Genomic DNA, 21,570 nt, shown 5'->3' on the forward strand with positions numbered 1-21,570 from the left:
TATTTAACTTTTTTGGTTTATTTATTTGAGAGTGACAGACAGAGAGAAAAAGAGGCAGATAGAGAGAATGGGCACACCAGGGCCTCCAGCCACTGCAAAAGAACTCCAGACACATGTGCCCCCTTGTGCATCTGGCATATGTGGGTCCTAGGGAATTGAGCCTCGAACCGGGGTCCTTAGGCTTCACAGGTAAGTACTTAACCGCTAAGCCATCTCCCCAGCCCTTGTAGTGCTTTTTCTTAGGCGGAGTAATAATTATATGGGAATTTCTTTCTTTCTTTTTTCCTGGTTTTTCGAGGTAGAGTTTCACTGTAGTCCAGGCTGACCTGGAATATGTAGTCTCAAGGTGGCCTTGAACTCATGGTGGTCCTCCTACCTCTGCCTCCAGCGTGCTAGAATTAAAGGCGTGCACCACCATCCCTGAATTTTTTTTGTGTGCTAGTTCCCTTGTTTTTTTTTTTTTGGTCTTTTTATGATTTTGTCCTTTTTTTTTTCGGTGCTGAGGACCGAACCCAGGGCCTTGCGCTTGCTAGGCAAGCGCTCATCCACTGAGCTAAATCCCCAACCCCCCTGGCTTTTTTTTTTTATATGGGCATTTCTAATTAAAGCAGACATGTATGTTTATAGTACATAATGTATTTCAAAACTTAAAATATTAAATGGCCTTGTTAATAACAGATTTAATGGTTCAATAGATCTTAAACACAGACATCTTTTTATTTCTGCAAAAGCTCTTTAAAATTTCTATGTTATGGGCTGGAGAGATGGCTTTGTGGTTAAGTGCTTGCCTGTGAAGCCTAAGGACCCCAGTTCAAGGCTTGATTCCCCAGGACCCACTTTAGCCAGATGCACAAGGGGGCGCACACATCTGGAGTTTGTTTGCAGTGGTTAGAAGCCCTGGCGCGCCCACTCTGCTCTCTCTCTCTCTCTCTCTGCCTCTTTCTCTCTCTGTTGCTCTCAAATAAATAAATAAAAAAAAAATTTCTATGTTACACAAATATTTCTTTAGTACAGAATAGAACAAATAGATTATAGCCAGGTGTGGTGGCACACACTTTTAATCCCAGCACTCAGGAAGCAGAGGTAGGAGGATCACCCTGAGTTTGAGATCACCCTGAGACTCCATAGCGAATTCCAAGTCAGCCTGTACTAGGGTGAGACTGTTCCTCGAAAAACCAAACCAAACAAAAAACCACAGTCTGTTGGGCTTGCCTCAAAAAAAAGCAGGTTATATATTTTATTGGAAGGAAATATTTGTCTGTTTTTAAGTTTATGAAGGGTTGCTGGTTATAAGTGTCAGAATGGAGAAAAGCAATTTGGATTGCACGTGTGAAGCTTCCCACTGTTGGTTGTAGACAGACTTGCAAATGCCCATTTGGTGCTTGCTGTATGCCATTTTTGTGTCCTTGATGGGAGGCCTTTCAGGTTGTGTCTGGCTGTCCACCATTGGCAGACTGTTCTGGCTTGGGGAGACTTTCACTGAGCTCACTTATGGGATTCTCCTGTGGGAAGAAGGAGCCCAAGTTCTCTCTCTCTGAGGCAACACTGACTTGACTCTCTAGTCCACAGTGACTTGGAATTGCCTCTGTAACCCTTGAGCTCATGGAGATCCTCCTAGCTCAGCCCCCCGAGTGCTGGGAATAAAGCCATGAGCCACCACTTCCAGCCTTTTCAAGTACTCTTGGAATATGACCACTGAGACACTTCAAAAACTTTGGGCCTGCCAATTTTTAGCCAGAAAGTTGGTTTATCTTCAATCACTTTGGATATTCAAAGATGTTAAATGGTGTATTGGATAACTGACCTGAAGGATATGCAGGACTGGGGATGGTTGCGTGGAGAAAGCACTTGCTATGCAAGTGTGAGTATGGGGTGAGTCCTCAGAACCCACATAAAGCCAGCTAGACGTTGTGGCACTAGCGTCTGTAATCCCAGCTCTCCTACAAGGAGAAGGGGGCAGAGACAGGGGAATCTCCAGAAGCTCATGGGTCAGCTCGCCTAGCCAATGCAGCCGCGAGCTGCAGACACAAGTAACCCCGCTTTTAACAAAGGAAGGGGTGAGGACTGACACCTGAAACCGTCCTCTGATCTCCGCACACGTGCTGTGGCGTGTGTACGGCCTCATACAGTCCCGGTGCCATATACTGCTCGTTTCTCTCCCTCTGTGTGTGTGCGTGCGCAGATGTGCACTCCATTTCATGTGTGGAGGTCAGAGGACGACTTTCAGGTGTTGATCTTGTCCTTCTACCTTGTCTGAGAGGCCAGGGCCTCTTTGTTCATTGCGTCCTGCAGTGAACAGCTGGCCTGCAAGCTTCTAGTTGGTTCTTTTGTCTCTGTCTCACTGCTCGCAGTGTCTGGATTTATGTGGGTCCTGAGGATCCAGGCTCGGGTCCCCATGCTCGCACAGCAGACCCCTTGTCCGCCGAGCCAGCTCCCAGGCCGCAGCGTGCTGTCCTTTAACGACGGCCAGGATTTTAAGTGTTGTATAAACCATTCGTTTCCTGACACTGCATCACTGCAGTCTCAGGACTCCCCACTGGTTTAGAATGTCCAGGTGTGGTGGCAAAATCTAGTCTAATCTAAACAGAGAGTTTGAGGCCAGCCCGGGCTTCATCCCGCATCAAGTGTTTAGCTCATTAGTGGTGTGTTTTTCTGGCTGGATGCAGGAAGCCTGGGGCTTGATTCCCAAGCACCTCCAGAAAAATCTATCAGCCGGGTGTGGTGGCGCACGCCTTTCATCCCAGCACTCTGGGAGGCAGAGGCAGGAGGATCGCTGTGAGTTCAAGGCCACCCTGAGACTCCATAGTTAAATCCAGTTCACCCTGAGCTAGAGTGAGACCCTACCTCGAAAAACCAAAAAAAAAAAAAAAAAGAAAAGAAAAGAAAAATGTAATCAAATCTTCCTATAAAAGTTATTCAAGAGCTGGGTGTGGTGGCACATGCCTTTAATCCCAGCACTCGGGAGGCAGAGGTAGGAGGATTGCTGTGAGTTTGAGGCCACCCTGAGACTCCATAGTAAATTCCAGGTCAGCCTGGGCTAGAGTGATACCCTACCTTGAAAAACCAAAACCAAAAAAAAGTTGCTTAAGCCTGGTGTGGGGGTGCTTGTGTGTAACCTGTGCTTGGGATGTCTAAGCAGGGCAACTTTGAGTTTGAGGTCAGCCTGGGCTATACAGGTTTCCCTGTGTAGCAAAACTCAACAAGACCAATTCTGGAAAAATGCAGGTTAATGATAATTCAGCAGTGTTAGAAATGATATTTGACAAGTATTTTTTATGATATTGTCACATAGGTTGATAGATGAAATGATTTTTAAGGCTTAAATATAGTTGGGGCTGAAGAGATGGCTTAGTGGGTAAGGCACTTGCCTGTGAAGCGTAAGGACCCAGGTTCAATTCCCCAGTACCCACATACGCCAGATGCACAAGTTGGCCACATGCATTTGTAGTGCCTGGAAGCCCTGATGCACCCATTCTCTCTCTTCTACCTGCCTCCCCTCCAATAAATAAATAAATATTTTAAAAAAGATTTAAATACAATCGATGGGGCTGGGGAGATGGGTCACCAGGTAAAGGCGCTTGTTGGCAAAGCCTGCCAGCCCAGATCAATACCCACGTAAAGTTAGGTGCCCAGGTGCACATGCATCTGTGATCTCAGCACACCTGCCACAACGGGAGGTGGAGCCTGGAGGATCCACAGCTCCCCGGGGCAGCTGGTCTGACTGTTGTTTGCAGCCCCAAGAAACCCTGTCTCAAAGACAGTGGGGCACACATTCCTTGAAGCTGTCTTCTGTTTCCACATGAGTGCTGTGGCACATGTGCCTGTACACGTACACACACACACACACACACACACACACACACACACACAATGAAATACGAAGGTTTAATATTGAGATAATTGACGTCTTATTTGCATTGTTTCAAAGTTGTGTTTTCTTTTCTCCAAAACTGTTAGGTGACAGAAATCCAGGACTGGAGCGCGTCAAGCCCGCATAGCGCAGCCTATGTTCTCTGGGATAATGGTGCTAAGAACCTTTACAGAGTCGGCTTCGAGGGCATGGTGAGTAGAGAAGACCCGTGAGCATGTGGGTGGGCGACGGAAGGGAAGTCATAGCTGTGCGCTTTTGTCTTGGTCCTTTTCTCCTTCCCTTCTGCTTGAGAAGAGCCATCTGAGTCGTGAGACCCGGGCGCGCGTGCATGCACACACACTCTCTCTCTCTCTCTAGAGGAGCTGTGTGAAGTGAGAACTTGAACTTTCCACATTTTACATTTTTACTGCTTGTCTGCTGAGTAGTAATAGGAATTTTCCCTTTGTGAATGGATACCTTACTGTATGTTGATTGGATTCCCTTCTTGATTTAGAACCATCTCTAGGGCTGTTCCTTAGGGTTGACTGGAGGTTAATGAGGTTTGTTAGTAGATTTGGCTTTCTATGATCTGTTAGCCGATGACAAGTATAAATTACAGTAGGCGTTTCTTCTGTGTATGTGTGTGGTTGGCATGTGCACAGGTCATGTGGGTGAGCACACTTGTGGAGGCCAGAGGTCTACGGAGTATCTTCCTTAGCTGCACCCAGTCTTACTATTGTGTGTGTGTGTGTGTGTGTGTGTGTGTAGGTGTGCCAGGCTCTCCTGTTACTTGCAAAGGAGCACAAGATGCTTGTACGACTTTTTGTATCTGACTTTATGATGATGCTAGGGGATTGAACCCAGGCCTGCAGGTTATGCTAGCAAACAGCTTTAACAGTTGAGGGAGAGAGAGAGAATGGGCACTTCAGGGCTTCCAGCCTCTGCAAATGAACTCCAGACGTGTGCGCCCCCTTGTGCATCTGGCTAACGTGGGACCTGGGGAACCGAGCCTCGAACCGGGGTCCTTAGGCTTCACAGGCAAGCACTTAACCGCTAAGCCATCTCTCCAGCTCTTATTTATTTATTTTTTGAGACAGGGTCTCATGTAGCCCAGGTTGGTCTTGCTAAGGATGAAGTTGAACTTCTGATCCATCTTCCTCCATCTCTTGCCTACTGGGATTACAGGTGTTTACCACCATGTCCTGTTTATACAGGGTTGAGTGTTAAACTCAAGGCTTTGTACATGCTAGACAAGCACTGTTCCCACTGAGCAATAGCTTCCCAGCCCCACCTTACTTAATCTAGTTTCTTTATTTATTGGAGAGAGACAAAGAGAGAGGGAAAGAAGGAAAGAGAGAGGCAGATAGAATGTGAGGGCTTCCAGCTGTTGCAGATTAACTCCAGATGCATGCACCACTTTTCATTTGGCATGCGTACTAGGGAATCAAACCAGGTTCCTTAGGCTTTGCAGGAAAGAGCCTTAACCATGAGCCATCTTTTCAGCCCTCTGTAAAGCTAATTTTAAAAAGTATTTATTTATTTATTTATTTAATTATTTACTTACTTATTGGAGAGAAAGAGGCAGAGAGAGAATGGGTGTGCCAGGGCCTCTAGCCACGTCAAACAAATTCCAGATGCATATGCCACCTTGTGCATCTGGCTTCACATGGGTACTGGGAAATTGAACCTGGGTCCTTGGCTTTGCCAGCAAGTACCTTAACTGCTAGGCTATCTCTTCATCCCTAAAACTATATATTTTTTCTTGGTTTTTGGAGGTAGGGTCTTGCTCTAGCTTAGGCTGGCCTCAAACTCATGGCAATCACCCTACCTCTGCCTCCTGAGAGCTGGGAATAAAAGTGTGTGCCACTATGCCAGGCTTTTTTTTTTTTTTTCCTTTGGCCTAAAACTATTTTTAAAGCATTTTATTTTATTTGTTGAGAGAGAGAGAGAGGCAGATAGAGAGAATGGAAGTGCCAGAGCCTCTAGCCACTGCAAATGGACTCCAGACACATGCTCCACCTTGTGTATCTGGCTTACATGGGTAATGGGGAATTGAACCTGGGTCCTTTGGCTTCACAGGCATGCACCTTAACTGCTAAGCCATCTCTCCAGCCTTTAAAACTATTTTTTTCTTTTTTCTTTTTTTTCTTTTTTGAGGTAGGGTCTCACTCTAGCCAAGGCTGACCTGGAATTCACTATGGAGTCTGAGGTGGCCTTGAAATCACGGCAATCCTCCTACCTCTGCCTCCCGAGTGCTGGGATTAAAGGTGTGCACCACCATGCCCGGAAGTAAAACTCTATTTTTAAGGAAGTTTTTTCATATTTTCATTTTTCATATTTTCAAAGTCTAGAGATGATAGAGGTAGGTTTTCTTATAAAAATCTTTTAAAATTTATTTTTATTTATTTATTTGACATAAAAAGGGAGAAAGGGAGGGAGGGAGAGAGAGAGAGAATGGTTGTGTTAGGGTTCCAGCCACTGCAAATGAACCTCAGACGCATGCACCCCCTTGTGCATCTGGCTTATGTGAGTCCTGGGGAATCAAACCTGGGTCCTTCAGCTTTGCAGACAAATAAGTGCTAAGTCATCCCTCCAGCCCTTATAAAATTCTATTTTTTTTTTTTTTTTTTAGGTAGGCTCTCACTAGTCCAGGCTGACCTGGAACTTACTATGTAGTCTCAGGGTGGCCTCGAACTCATGGCGATCCACCCACCTCTGCCTCCCAAGTGCTGGGATTAAAGGTGTGCGCCACCACGCCCAGCTAAAACTCTTTTTAATAAAACATAGGTGGGAAGGAACTTCAGTTAACCAGGTTATGGTGAGGTAAAGAAGAAAGGTGAAGTAGAGAGGAAAATGAACTGTATAAAGACTGGAGCCTGGATTAGGTTCCATCCTTTCCTATTTACGCAGGTGTCAGTCTTGGATAATTTGTTAGTAGTAGCTAGTTTAGGCTGTGTGGCTTGGGCACATGTACGCGCACACCAGCCTACGTCGTTAGCATCACAGTATTTTCAGAAACACATCACGCAAAGAACCATAACAGATACCTGGCGTTGGAAATGTGCATGACACAGTCAAGTATAAATACACGTTTACCAAAAATCTCATTTCATTTGATCTTCTCAAACAAGCTTAACAGATACGCAAGGCAAAACCGGGCTCATTTTGTAAATAAGTGCTGTCAAGTAGGACAACCTGGAGGTGTCAGTTGTTCCACCTCGTTGAGACAGAGTCTCTGTCGCTGTTTCGCCACTGCACATGCCGGACTAGCTGCTTGTGCGCTTCGGCACTCCCCTGCGCTGCCTGCTGTCGATGGCCCCGTGGGAGGATAGATGCTTGGGCCGCTTGCATGCAGCCTGAGCGGGTTCTGGGAATCTGAACTCTGGTTATGAGACTTGTACAGCAAGCAGTGAGCCCACTTCCCAGCTCTAAAGATTGAGCTTTCATTTATTTTTATTTAAAACTAAAAAGTTGGGGCTGGAGAGATGGCTTAGCGCTTCAGCGCTTGCCTGTGAAGCCTAAGGACCCCGGTTCGAGGCTTGATTCCCCAGGACCCACGTTAGCCAGATGCACAAGGGGGCGCACGCGTCTGGAGTTCGTTTGCAGAGGCTGGAAGCCCTGGCGCGCCCACTCTCTCTCTCTCTGTGTCTCTCTGCCTCCTCCTCTCTCTGTCGCTCTCAAATAAATAAATAAATAAAAATGAACAAAAAAATTAAAAAGTTAAAGGTAAATGAAGTGATACCTGTCAGAAGGTCAGTTATATATTTTTTGACAGATTTAATTATTTATTTATTTGTGTATTTGGGGGAAAGTGTGTCCCATAGCATGTGTGTGTGTGTGTGTGTGTGTGTGTGGAGGGGGGTGTCAGGATGACCTTGAGGTCTGTGCTTTTCACTTCCTAAAGGCCAGACTAGATGTATGCACCATTTTGTGTCTGACTTTACATGGGTGCTGGGGAATCTGATCCTGGGCTAGCAGGCTTTGCAAGCAAGTACTTTAACCACTGAGCCATCTCCCCAGGCTCTACCAAATGCTTTTGAAAGCAGTGGTACTGGGGAATCGAACCTGGGTCCTTTGGCTTCACAGGCATGTACCTTAACCGCTAAGCCAACTCATTCTTGACTGTTGAATGTGACTAACTCAGCTCTACTCCTCTGCAGTATGTTTGGAATGAAACTTTTGCCTGTTTCACGTATTGAGCCATACCATCTGAAGATTTTTTACTTCTTGGCGTTTGTGTAGTATAGGTGTGATGTGTGTTCTGTGTTGTGTGCACATGTATGTGCGCCGGTGTGCTCGTCCCGTGCCTGTGGATGCTGAGGCCAGAGGAGGATGTCAGCTATCCTTCTCTTATTGCTCTTCTACATATTTCATTGAGGTTTTCTCTCCCCACCTGACCTCCAGAGCTGCCGTTGGTCAGCAAGCTCTTTGAGCCCCCCTTTCCCTTGGACTGGGGTTACAGGCATGCACGACCACGCCTAGTTGATTACGGGGAAGCCCCAAAGGCCCTGCGTTTAAGTGCAAGCGCTTTTAGCCTTTGTGCCCTCTGTCTGAGGTGCTGCATTCATGAGTAATTTTTCTGATTTTTTTTTTCTTAGTCTGATCTCAAGTGTGTCCAGGATGCCAAAGGAGGTTCTTTCTACAGAGATCATTGCCCTGTGCTTGGTGAGTTAGCAGATTTAAGCACATTTCTAAGTAATGGGTCAGAGTTCATAGAATCATTGTTGTAAGTTGGACTGATGAAAGAGAAATACTGTGTTTCATTTTAGTTTTAAGTATTTGTTCCTTTTTAATGATTTGTTTAAGGTCAGAAAGAGTGATAAGATCATGGAATTGATGTTATTTATGTCATAATTTACAGTTGTTTTTCTTAAGCCAGGCATGGTGCCACATGCCTTTGGTCCCAGCACTTGGGAGGCAGAGGTGGGAGGATCGCTGTGAGTTTGAGGCCAGCCTGAGACTCCATAGTGAATTCCAGGTCAGCCTGAGCTACAGCGAGACTCTGCCTAGGAGGAAAAGATATTTTTCATTTAGCTGTAAACTTCACCATTGAAAAATATGGCATTAGGTTACATCAACATTCTCGTGCAGTACTGAGAGAAGAATCTGATAATTTAGAATTTTTGCATGACTGACCTGACAAAAGAATAGTTCCAAGCTCAGGGTGATGTGGAATATGATTCTGAGTGGCATTAACACTTCAGAACAGGAGCAAGACACCCAAACTCTCTTCCGTCTCCACGTTTTCTCTCGCACATGAACTGCGTTTCCCCCTTTCTAAGCCATTTGACTTGCCTTTTTGCCAAAAAAAAGTGAAGTTTTCTTGCAGCACAGCTTAACTTTTTTTAAAGGAAAATGTAGGAAAAATACCTGTGTTTGATAAGCTCATGTAGTGTTTTTGCTATTTTTTTAAAAACATTTTATTTATTTGAGAGGGAGAGAGAGAGACAGAAATAGGCAGATAGAGAGAATGGGCACGTCAGGGCCTCCAATTGTACATCTGGCTTATGTGGGTCCTGGGGAATTGAACCAAGGTCCTTAGGCTTCACAGACAAATACCTTAGCCACTAAGCCATTTCCCCAGCCCTAGTCCTCTTTTTCCTCTTCTTTGGAAAAATGACTAATCAAATCCTTTGCCCAGTGTCACCCATGCAGAGACGTGAACACTTTTATCACCCAGAACTCTGCATTTTGACTTGGCCTGGTCTAGATTGTCCTTCTGCCCACTTCTTAACCAGTCATCACATTGCTACAGTTTTTTTCCCCTGCGGTTGTGAGATCAAATCCTGTCTCTTGTACCTGGCAGGGAAGTCCTGAATCACTGAGCTGCATCTGTAACCCATGTTCTTAATTTTTTTGAATGTAATACCTGCTTTCTTTCTGAATTTTAAATACAACTCTCACTCCTAGAATCTCACACACTGACTTCTTAAGACCTATGTGCTATTCTTTTTTGAAAATACTGTGGTGTTTGAAAACGTTGTGGCAAGAGAAGGTTGGTAATGGGTACAAAATTGCAGTTGGGCAAGAGGAACAAGTCCTGGTGATTTGTAGGCTGACTATAGTTAATAGCAATGTGTTGTATATTTCAACATAGCTAGAGGAGGGAAGTTAAACGTTGTGGCAAGAGAAGGTTGGTAATGGGTACAAAATTGCAGTTGGGCAAGAGGAACAAGTCCTGGTGATTTGTAGGCTGACTATAGTTAATAGCAATGTGTTGTATATTTCAACATAGCTAGAGGAGGGAAGTTTGAGTGAGATCACTACAGACAGGACAGACATTTAAGGCGATAGGTATGTAACTATTCTGATTTGATCATTTCACATTGGATACTATATTGAAATAGCACATGACATCACATTGTGTTTCAGGGATATGCATAATAATTATTATTTTATTTAAGGATATTTATTTTATCCATGTGTATCTGGCTTATGTGGGTGCTGGGGAATTTAGCTTGGGTCCTTAGGCTTCACTGGCAAGTGTCTTAACCCCTAAGCCATCTCTCCAGCCCAAGAATATGCATCATTTATTATGTGCCAGTTAAAAAAAATGAACTATTGCATAGAAAAAGATTGTAAGGTAATACCATGAATAATCCTTGGCCAACAAATGAGGTAAACTGGATGAAATGAACAGACTTAGGCAGAAACTACCACTGATTAAAGAAAAAATGAAATGGTGCCTCTAGAGACTGAGTTAGTTGTCACGCATGTGAAGACACGCTTGCTTGTGTGTTGTTGTGACCCTGTCTTCTCTGTTCATCTCCCCTTCGATTAGGTGAGCAGAATGGCAACAGGAATCCCGGTGGCTTGCAGATTGGTGATCTGGTAAATATAGATCTCGACCTAGAAATTGTGCAGTCTCTGCAGCATGGTCATGGAGGATGGACCGATGGAATGTTTGAGACTTTAACTACCACTGGAACTGTTTGTGGCATTGATGAAGATCATGACATTGTAGTCCAGTATCCAAGTGGCAATAGGTTGGTAGTATTTCTTTTTTTTTTAAATTTTATTTATTTATTTATTTATTTGAGAGTGACAGACACAGAGAGAAAGACAGATAGAGGGAGAGAGAGAGAATGGGCACGCCAGGGCTTCCAGCCTCTGCAAACGAACTCCAGATGCATGCGCCCCCTTGTGCACCTGGCTAACGTGGGACCTGGGGAACCGAGCCTCGAACCAGGATCCTTAGGCTTCACAGGCAAGCGCTTAACCGCTAAGCCATCTCTCCAGCTCAGTTGGTAGTATTTCTTGATACTTCACAATGACAAAGTTGGAAAGTAAACGGTGTGATGTAATCAAAGCCTTACAATAGTTAGCTCTTCCGTGGTAGAGTCCAGAGCATGCCAGCAAGGCAGAGAGGAACAAGCAAAAAGTGTGCGTGTTGTGCAAGTGCATTTATAGGAGTCTCTTTAGGATAAAATCTACCTATTTAGCCAGATGTGATGGCTCAAGTCTCTAAGCCCAGCCTTGGGATAGGAGGATTGCTGTGACTTTAAAGCCGGCCTGGGTCATCTAGTGAGTTCCAGTTCAGGGTGGGCTACAGAGCCTCAAGAAATTATAGCAAAACAATAAAAATAGTCCATACACTTTTAATTTTTCCTTCAAGAGTAGAATACATTATATTAGCGTGCGGTCTATGTACAGGCAAAAGTTTTGTTCATGCTGGGTTGAGTCACTGTGAGGTGAATGAGTACAGTGACATTGGAAACGCCTTTGCACATGTCACAATCTCGTATTTGGGGACTCAGGCACCAACACTGACAGCAACAAGGCTGCGTGTGGCGAGGTGTGTCTGCAGTTCAGCCTCCACGAGGCTGGCACTAGTGACACTGTCCCCAAAACCAAAACCGCAGCCAACCCACCCACCCAACTAGAACAGCCTATGGAACTACAGATGACTTAGCAAGTTAGAGGACTGAAGATCATACATGTAAAATGCTTGTTTTTTTGTAGAGTAGCAATAAGCAATCTATAAATGAAATCCAGAAACCAGTTCCAAAAGCTGGGCGTGGTGGTGCACGCCTTTAATCCCAGCACTTGGGAGGCAGAGGTAGAATTGCCGTGAGTTCAAGGCCATCCTCAGCCTACATAGTGAATTCTAGGTCAGCCTTGGCTAGAGTAAACCCTACCTTGAAAAACCAAAAAAAAAAAAAAAAAGAAAATAGTTCCATTTATAAGTGCATCACAAATTAAAATACTGAAGAATCAATTTAATCAAGAAGAGGTTGGATTACACACTGAGATTGCAGAACACTATTGAGAGCAAGTAAAGAAGACACAGGTTCAGTTCTGAGGTCACCCACTGAGTGGTGCCAGGCACAGGGCGCCCTGGCATGTGTGGGCACGCCCCTCACACATGCAAGTCGGAAAAAGAAGCCACACATAAAGGAAAAGATATCTCATGTTCTTGGAGTTCATCAGAGTCAAACAGTTTTTGTTTCAAAAGAGTGGAATGGGAGAAACTTGAAAACTATATGACTGTTAAGGGACTTGTAATAGAATATGTAAAATACACAAAATATTTAAAATTCAACAATGAAAAACAACTGAATACTGGGCAAAGGATTTGATTAGACATTTTTCCAAAGAAGCTTCAGAGATGGCAGTGAGCCTTGTGGTATGAGGTGCCCGTGGATATCATAATAAAGATGTGCAGACTAAAGAAACAGATTTTCTTACGCATCTAGAGGTCAGACAAGCTGTTTTGAGTTTCTTTCTGGCGAGGCATTTCTTCTAGTTTATTGATGGTCACCTTCATCTCTCTCTCTCTTATTTTTTGCTTTTTTGAGGTAGGGTCTCTCTCTAGCCCTGGAATTCACTATGTATTCTCAGGGTGGCCTCGAACTCACGGTGATCCTCCTACCTTTGCGTGCTGAGTGCTGGGATTAAAGGTGTGCGCCACACCTTCATCTCTTTCACCAAGGATGCCAGTCCTGTTAGATTAGGAACCTACCCGTATTAACCTCCCTGTTGATCCTGTCTCTAAACAGTTCAGTGAAGGTTAGGGCTTGAGTAGGTCCACTCTGTGGGAACGTAGTTCTGTTGGGAATACACAGGACAGGTGCTTGTTACTAGGGAAGAGCAGTTCAGAACTGCAGTGAGATGCTGTTCCACACACGGGGTGTTAGGAGGGAAATACAGGTAGAAGTCATAGTGAGGTTGTACTTCATCTGCTGTGCTCTGAGGGGTTGAATGGAAAAGACAGGTAATAAGTGTTGTTGAGGATATGGAGAAATTGGGGTTGCCATAAATTGCTCGGAGCCCTGGAAAACGGGGGCCACACTGTGGAAAGCAGTTAGGTAGTTTCTCAGAATGTTCAGTTACTATGTGAACCAGCTCCTGCCCTCAGGCACATACACCCAAGGGAGCTGGGAGTGCATCCGCAGAGAGCGGTGTAAGACTGCTGCCGAAGCCTTTTTCATCAGAGCCCGAAAGCGGAGGCGACTCGAGTGCCTCAGTTACTGTGTGGAAGTTCTGTACAGTGGGATAGAGTGCTCCCAGATAATGCGGCTTAGATGAGTCTCAAAAGCGTTTTGCTGAGGAAAAGAAGTCAGCCAGAGGTTATTACATTCTTGTGACTTTTTTTCTTGATAAAATGTCTGGAATACGTGAGTGCACAGAACTGGGAAGCATATATTATTGATTATGTAGTAACTAGAGGAGGGGGTGGCAGAGTGACTTCGGGTAGTCGGGGGCTGTCTCTATGTGGTAGCAAAAATGAAATAGGGTAGTAGGGTTTGCTTTCCAACTCTTAATGTGCTTGAAGCCACTTTAAATAGGTGAACTGCAACATGAGTGAAGTACATCTCAGTCAAGTTATTTTTAAAAAAAGATAAATGGGCTGGAGGGATGGCTTAGCAGTTAAGGCGTTTGCCTGCAAAGTCAAAAGACCTCAGGACCCCCATTAGCCAGATGCACAAGGGGGCGCACACATCAGGAGTTCCTTTGCAGTGGCTGGAGGCCCTGGTAGCCCATTATCTCTCTCCCTCTCCCTCTCTCTTTCTCACTCAAATAAATAAGTGAAATAAAATATTAAAAAAAAGAGATAAGCTTGGGCTGGAGAGGTGGCTCAGCAATAGAGGTACTTGCCATTAAAGCCTAATGACCCAGATTTGATTCCTTAGTAGCCACATAAAGCCGTAGGCACAGGGTGGCATATGCATCTGGAGTTCATTTGCAGTGGTGGAAGGCCCTGGTGAGCCCATTCTCTCTCAAATAAGTAAGTCCAGGCTCTGGAATTCACTATGTAGTCACAGAGTGGCCTCAAACTCATGGCAATCCTCTTACCTGTGCCTCCCAAGTGCTGGGATTAAAAGCATGTGCCACCATGCCTGGCTCAGACCCCCTTTTTTAATTTATCAATTTCAGTTTATTTATTTGCAAGCAGAGAGGGGGTGGGGTGGAGAGACAGAGAGGAGAGAATGGGTGAGCCAGGGTCTCTAGCCACTGCGCATGAACTCCAGACACGTGCACGTGCTACTTTGTGCATCTAGCTTTATGTGGGTACTAGGGGATGGAGCCTGGGTTGTTAGACTTTGCATGCAAGCACCTTAACTGCTGAACTATTTCCCCAGCCCAATGTTTTCATTCTTTTTCAAAAATGTTTTATTTTTATTTATTTATTTATTTCACACAGAAGGGGGGGAAGAGAGAGAATGGGTATGCCAGGGCCTCCAGTCACTGCAAACGAATTCCAGACGCATGCGCCCTCTTGTGCATCTGGCTAACGTGGGTCCTGGGGAATTGAGCCTCGAACCCAGGTCCTTAGGCTTCACAGACCAGCGCTTAACCTCTAAGTCATCTTTCCAGCCCTTGCCTGTTTTGAGTCTTGGCTTTGCTCTGGTAGGTGGACCTTCAATCCCGCTGTTCTCACCAAAGCCAACATTGTCCGGAGCGGGGACGCTGCACAGGGAGCAGAGGGAGGCACTTCGCAGTTTCAAGTGGGCGATCTTGTGCAAGTTTGCTATGACCTGGAGAGGATTAAACTTCTGCAACGAGGGCATGGCGAATGGGCTGAAGCGATGCTTCCAGTAAGTATGAAGTAGTTTGCAGCTAGACAGTGTATGGTTCCTTATGATGTATTTTTGAGACCACGGTGGTTTGGATGTGATAGTTTGGGTGTATGGCCCGTAGACTGAGGTGTTTTATTAGGATTGAACTTGCGACTTGAGCCCCTAGCAGGCAGAGCCCTGCTGTGTGTGTGGGGGGGGGGGTCACTGGGGGGGGGGTCTCGAGTCCAGCCCTGAGGTGGGTGGAGAGAAGTTGGAGCTCTGGCGGTTGAGCTGGGTGCTGCCCTGCTGCTTCTGTCTGTTGAGGGTGCAGATGTGAGCCAGCTTTTTCCACCACTCATGGTGCTTCCCTGCATTCCGGAAGCTTGCGAGAAACCCTCTCCTTCCATCGGCTGCTTCCCGTCGGCTGTCTGTCCCAGCGACATGAAGCTGACTGCGACAGAAACCAAATTGGCCAAAAACTTTTCTAGAACTGGGAATGAGATGTGCCTAGTCATGCCTTCTGTTGTCTAATGGACGCCAGTCCAGCAGCCTGGAAAGGTTGCGACAGGGCTCTGGATGGTCTTCCTGGTATGCTGTGCATGGAGGACAGGCCGTGGTGTCCTTGGATTGGAGCCGAGGACGTGGTCATCCAGTCTCGGCGCGAGGCAGCAGCCCGGGAGGCTGGCTGGGTCTCCCCGCGCGGAGCCGCTCAGCCGTGTCCGGCAGTGGGCTTGCTCCTTGCTCTCGAGGGGCACAGCTTGATTGTTAAAGTCAGTACGTGTTTCAGCCACAACCAAGTCATTCCCCCTTCGTCTCGCCTGCACGCTGTCCTTTTGTTCCCTCCAGTGCTACCTTGTTTCGTTTCTTACCTACTTCCAGCTCTGTCCCAGCTGTTCATCCTTTGTGACCTCACTTGTGCTCCTGCCCCTTCCTGCCCCGCGTACTTCCTGTCCCGTCCCCCCTGTGTTGCCCAGCACTCCCCTGGACAACTTCCCTCTCCCTCTCTCCCTCCCCGTCCCTCCCCCCTTCCCCTCCTTTTTCAAGGTAGGGTCTCACTGTAGCCCAGGCTGACCTGGAGTTCATTATGGAGTCTCAGGCTGCTTCTGCCTCGAGTGCTGCGATTAGAGATGTGCACCACCACGCCTGCTTCAACCTTGGTTTTCTGTCCTAACTAGCTTTCTCTCTTCCTGTTTGGTTTCTCCTGCTTTCTTCCTGCCCCGTGTCTCCCTCCGTCCATCCGTCCTTGCCTTACTTCCTCAGCAGGTATTTCAGCTCATGCAATGTATCTTTTAGGCTTTAGGGCTGTTTCACCTTTATTCTTTTTTTTTTTTTTTTTAAATTTATTTATTTGAGAGCGACGGACACAGAGAGAAAGACAGATAGAGGGAGAGAGAGAGAATGGGCGCGCCAGGGCCTCCAGCCTCTGCAAAGGAACTCCAGACGCGTGCGCCCCCTTGTGCATCTGGCTAACGTGGGACCTGGGGAACCGAGCCTCGAACCGGGGTCCTTAGGCTTCACAGGCAAGCGCTTAACTGCTAAGCCATCTCTCCAGCCCACCTTTATTCTTTTTAATTGAGAATTTTCACTTGTGAACATACTGTGATTTGATCTATATGAGTTCTTTAAAAGAAAGAGTAAATATATATATGTATTTATATAACAGGATTAGTATGACTTAGCTACTCAGACGATACAAAGTTTATATTAAAAAAGAACAACAATAGGGGCTGGGATGTTGCTCAGTTGTTAGAATGTTTTCCTAGAGTGCACAAAACCTTGAGCTGGGCATGGTGGCTCATGCCTTTAAGCCCAGCACTCAGGGGTAGAGGTAGGAGGATAGCTGTGAGTTCAAGGCCACCCTGAGAGTACTGAGTGAATTCCAGGCCAACCTGGGTTAGAGCTAGACCCTACTTTGGAAAACCAAAAAGAATAAATTAAAAAAAAATAAAATAAATAAAACCAACCAACCAACCAAACAAACAAACAGGACCTCCACCATGGCTTCAGTTCCCCAGCACGACATACACCAGGCATGGCAGTGCCCATACGTGATCTTAGTATTGGCATGTAAAGGAAGGAGGATCAGAAGTTCACGCTCATCCTTGGCTCTGGAGAGAATTGGAGGTCAGCCAAGGCTACATAAGGCTCTGAAAAAATAAAAAGGATAAACTATAAAGTTAAAACTAAAAGGTTCCTGTTGTAGTTTGAATGGGAAATGTCCCCCATAGGCCTGTGTGCTTTGAACAGTTGGTCTGCAGCTGGTGGTGCCGTGCGGAAATGTTGTAGGATCTTTGTGAGGTGATGTCTTGCTGGTAACCGAGGTGGACCTTGGGGTTTTCATTCTGTGTGGGTACTGGGGTATTGAACCTGGGCTGGCAGGGTTTGCAAGCCATCTCCTCAGGCCCATTATTCTATATATTTTATATACATGTTATTTTTTAAAAATATTTTTTGTTCATTTTTATTTATTTATTTGAGAGTGACAGAGAGAGAGAGAGGGAGAGACACAGATAGAGAGAGAATGGGCGCACCAGGGCTTCCAGCCACTGCAAACGAACTCCAGATGCGTGCGCCCCCTTGTGCATCTGGCTAACGTGGGTCCTGGGGTACCGAGCCTCGAACTGGGGTCCTTAGGCTTCACAGGCAAGCGCTTAACCACTAAGCCATCTCTCTAGCCCATATACATGCTATTTTTATGCACACTTCTGTTTTGGAATCATTTGAAATTTTAAAAATTAATTAATTAATTTTATTTTTTTGTTTTTTTTGAGGTAGGTCTCATTCTTGACCAGGCTGACCTGGAACTCACTATGTAGTATCATTGTGGCCTCAAACTCATGGCATTCCTCCTGCCTCTGTTTCCTAGTACTGGGATAAAGGTGTGCACCACCACGCCCGGTGAAAAAAGATTTTTTTTTTCAAAAATATTTATTTATTTGTAAGGAGAGAGAGAGAGAGAGAAGAGAGGAGAAGAGAGAAGAGAAGAGAAGAGAGGAGAGAAGAGAAAAGAGAAGAGAGACAGATAGAGAATGGGAATGCCAGGGGTTGTAGCCACTGCAAACAACTCCAAATGCATGTGCAAGGCCCTTGTGCATCTGGCTTACATGGGTCCTGGGGAATCGAACCTGGGTCCTTTGCCTTTGCAGGCAAGTGCCTTAACTGCTAAGCCATCTCTCCAGCCTGAAAAAAGATTTTTTTTTTTTAAATAAAGATAGGAGCTTGACCCTTTTGGGACTAAGTGGTGTCTTAGAAATCATTTCTCGTATTAGCTGTACTGATTATTGTGTTTGGATGACTTCAGTTGCAAGTTCTCAAAGTGTGTCCTGTGGGTCAAAAAAGGAGTCTTGAGGGCTGGAGAGATGGCTTAGTGGTTAAGCGCTTGCCTGTGAAGCCTAAGGACCCTGGTTCGAGGCTCGCTTCTCCAGGTCCCACGTTAGCCAGATGCACAAGGGGGCGCACGCGTCTGGAGTTTGTTTGCAGAGGCTGGAAGCCCTGGCACGCCCATCCTCTCTCTCTCTCCCTCTATCTGTCTTTCTCTCTGTGTCTGTCACTCTCAAATAAATAAATAAAAAATTAAAAAAAAAAAAGGAGTCTTGATGATCTTTATGGACTTTTATGGCCATCATAGTCTTTATTACAACGTCTGATTTATCTTTTATGTTCTTGTGGAGGGATTTAAAATGTTAAAAATACATTTAAGTTTGGAACTAATATCCCATTTGAGTATGGGTATCTTTCAAAAGTTTTAAAATTGAGAAAACGTCAAATGAACACTTACGCAGAACGCGTAAGACAAGAAGTAGTGCTTGGCTTTGAATTGTGTACTTGAAGCTTGCAAAGGTGAGTCTGATTTCCTTTCTTTCTGAAGACTTTAGGTAAAGTTGGCCGAGTGCAGCAGATTTACTCAGACAGTGATTTGAAGGTGGAAGTGTGCGGGACATCCTGGACCTACAATCCCGCAGCCGTGTCCAAGGTGGCATCTGCAGGATCGGCCATCAGCAACGCATCTGGCGGTACGTCACGTGCTGTTTCTTTACTACAAGTGACACAGTTTACCGTAGAGCCTTTGTTAAGGCCCCGGTTCCCGTACTTAGAGTATCTTGTCTGTTGCTAGCTTTCTCCTGGATTACACAGGCTCGCTTGAATGTTGACCACCCTGTCAACTTTCGTTAGTGGCTTCCCTTCTCTTCCTCCCCGCTCTTTTTTCTTATTTTTCCTTTCCCTGTCTTAAAAATGAAAAATGAGAAATGTTAGGTCGTTTTTGTATCGCTTTCTGCCGTGTCTCTCCTTCACTGCTGTAACTTGGGAGGGTGCTTAACGTTTCAATCAAGTGATAGCGGATTTTGCCCTGTGGTTACGTGGCGCCATGATTGGTTACACCATGCAAAGCGGAAGAGTGAAGGATAATTAATAACCTTCCTGCTCTCAGTTTATGTGGACCTGGCCCACTTTGTCATTTGTCACTTGCACCAGCTTGCTTTTCAATAACTACAAGAAATAAAGAGTGTAACTTGGCACCTTCTGTAGTACTTGATTTAGAAAAAAACCTGTGAAAGGGTTGTATTATATATTCAGCCCTGTGTTGTTTTCTTTTCGTTTTATTTATTTGAGAGAGAAAGAAGGGAGGAGGCAGGGGAGAGGGAAGGGGAGAATGGGCACACCAGAGCCTCTAGCCCTTGCAGATGAACCTAGATGCATGTGCCACCATGTGCATCTGGATCCTGGGGAATTGAACCTGGGTCCTTAGGCTTTGCAGGCAAATGCCTTAACTGCTAAGCCATCTCCCAAGCTCCAACCCAATGTTGTTTTGTTGTCGAATATAGCCGAGTCGTATGTGTTGGTGAATGTGAGTATGGGGAAGCAGTGGCTGCCGTTTTAGGGAGCTTGCCGGCCCTGAGGCAGGGGTAGATCCCAAGCTGTCCCACACGGGCTCCTCTAAAATGGATGCCCCCCAGTATATTCAGGATTTTATTAAACCCTGTAATTTAGATCCTCAGCCACCTGGCTGGAGGAGGTGTCACTGGGCAGATCTTGGGTTCTTGCCCTAAAGTGTGGTGGTGGATTTGAAATTCCAGTCTAAAGATACACAAAGTACCTGAGTTCTGCCTGGACGTCCTGAAGTGGGCTTGTTTGAGGTGTGGCTTTTGGGTTTTGGCTTGTGACCATTCTCTCTCTCTCTCTCTCTGCTTGGACCTGTGAAACAGGCCAACTTCTGCTGTTATGGAACTGTCCCTAGATCTGTAAGCTTCAGTAAATACCCTGTCCTCCATAACTGTGCCTGGTTTAGAAGTTCATCTCAGTGACCCAAGGCTCTCTACTACACCCCTAAAATATGTTCCTATATACTGTAGAGATTTACATTGTTTTTGAATATTAACTGTCGATCTGCTGAATATATGATAAGCTCTGTATTCTTGAGCTCCGGTAGTCACTAAGGTATGCTCAAAACCTGGAAGGACATTTCTGTGATTGTGTTCTCATGCTACTGTGTTCACTCACAATATCTATGACATAATGTCTAGATCTTAAGTTTTTTTAAAAAATATTTTATTTTTGTTTATTTGACAGAGAAAGAGAGAGAGAAAGAATGGGTATGCCAGGGCTTCCAGCCACTGTGAATGAACTCGAGATGCCTGTGCCCCCTTGTGCATCTGGCTAACGTGGGTCCTGGGGAATTGAGCCTCGAACCGGGGTCCTTAGGCTTCATAGGCAAGCGCTTAACCGCTAAGCCATCTCTCCAGCCCCTCTTAAGTTATTATTATTTTTATTTTTTTGGTTTTTCAAGGTAGGGTTTCACTCTAGCCCAGGCTGGCCTGGAATTCACTACGGAGTCTCAGAGTGGCCTCAAACTCATGGTGATCCTCCTACCTCTACCTCCCAAGTGCTGGGATTAAAGGCGTGTGTCACCACACCCACCTTAAGTTATTTTCATATGTTTTTATATGTTTTATGTCTTTCTGTAGTGAAAACTTGAGACACATGAACTGAAGACACTTAAAATATTTCCAAGTTTGAATTTAATGCAGCTTGATAAGATAGTGTTACAGCTTATGTGGGTAATTAGTTATCTGTAGTTCAGTAGAAATACCATTAAGTTTGGAACTAATAAGCTAGGTAGGAGGAGGCTGTGGAACTATGGGTGTTATATGCTCTTGGTTAACAGCTTTGTTTGATGCTTTGCAGAAAGACTCTCCCAGCTTCTGAAGAAGTTGTTTGAAACACAAGAGTCTGGTGACCTCAATGAAGAGCTGGTTAAAGCGGCTGCTAATGGAGATGTGGCCAAAGTGGAAGATTTGCTAAAGCGGCCAGATGTGGATGTGAGCATTCCAGAAATAGAGAAGCACAGACAGAGTAGTTTAGTGACCTTGTGCTGAACAGCCTTCCTTTCTCCTTCCTTCCTTCCTTCCTTCCTTCCTTCCTTCCTTCCTTCCTTCCTTCCTTCCTTCCTTCCTCTCTTCCTTCCTTCCTTTTCTCCTTCTTTCCTTTTGTCCTTCCTTCCTTTGTTCCTTCGTTCGTTTGTTCATTCCTTCCTTCCATCCATCTATATCTTTCAGTCATCTATCTTTCTATGTATCTAATCTATCATCCATCCATCCATCTATCTGTCTGTCTGTCTGTCTGTCTATGTACAGAGAGACGGAGTGAGCACACCAGAGCCTCTTCTCACTGCACACGAACTCCAGGGGCATGCTCCTCTTCATGCATCTGGCTTGTGTCCAA

The 21,570-nt window shown here is 45.4% G+C and overlaps 1 protein-coding gene across 1 annotated transcript in view; it reads left to right on the top strand.

Moving 5' to 3' along the window:
* Mib1 (MIB E3 ubiquitin protein ligase 1) overlaps nucleotides 1-21,570 on the top strand; it is a 110,264-nt gene that overhangs the window by 37,825 nt on the left and 50,869 nt on the right. Inside the window, exons 4-9 of the mRNA XM_045134689.1 lie at nucleotides 3,958-4,062; nucleotides 8,449-8,515; nucleotides 10,632-10,836; nucleotides 14,706-14,889; nucleotides 18,719-18,863; nucleotides 21,034-21,167. Of these exons, the coding sequence (XP_044990624.1) occupies nucleotides 3,958-4,062; nucleotides 8,449-8,515; nucleotides 10,632-10,836; nucleotides 14,706-14,889; nucleotides 18,719-18,863; nucleotides 21,034-21,167 (840 nt within the window). The remainder of the gene's footprint in view (nucleotides 1-3,957; nucleotides 4,063-8,448; nucleotides 8,516-10,631; nucleotides 10,837-14,705; nucleotides 14,890-18,718; nucleotides 18,864-21,033; nucleotides 21,168-21,570) is intronic.

Source organism: Jaculus jaculus, chromosome 15 (assembly GCF_020740685.1).
Source record: "Jaculus jaculus isolate mJacJac1 chromosome 15, mJacJac1.mat.Y.cur, whole genome shotgun sequence".
Lineage (NCBI taxonomy): Eukaryota > Metazoa > Chordata > Mammalia > Rodentia > Dipodidae > Jaculus > Jaculus jaculus.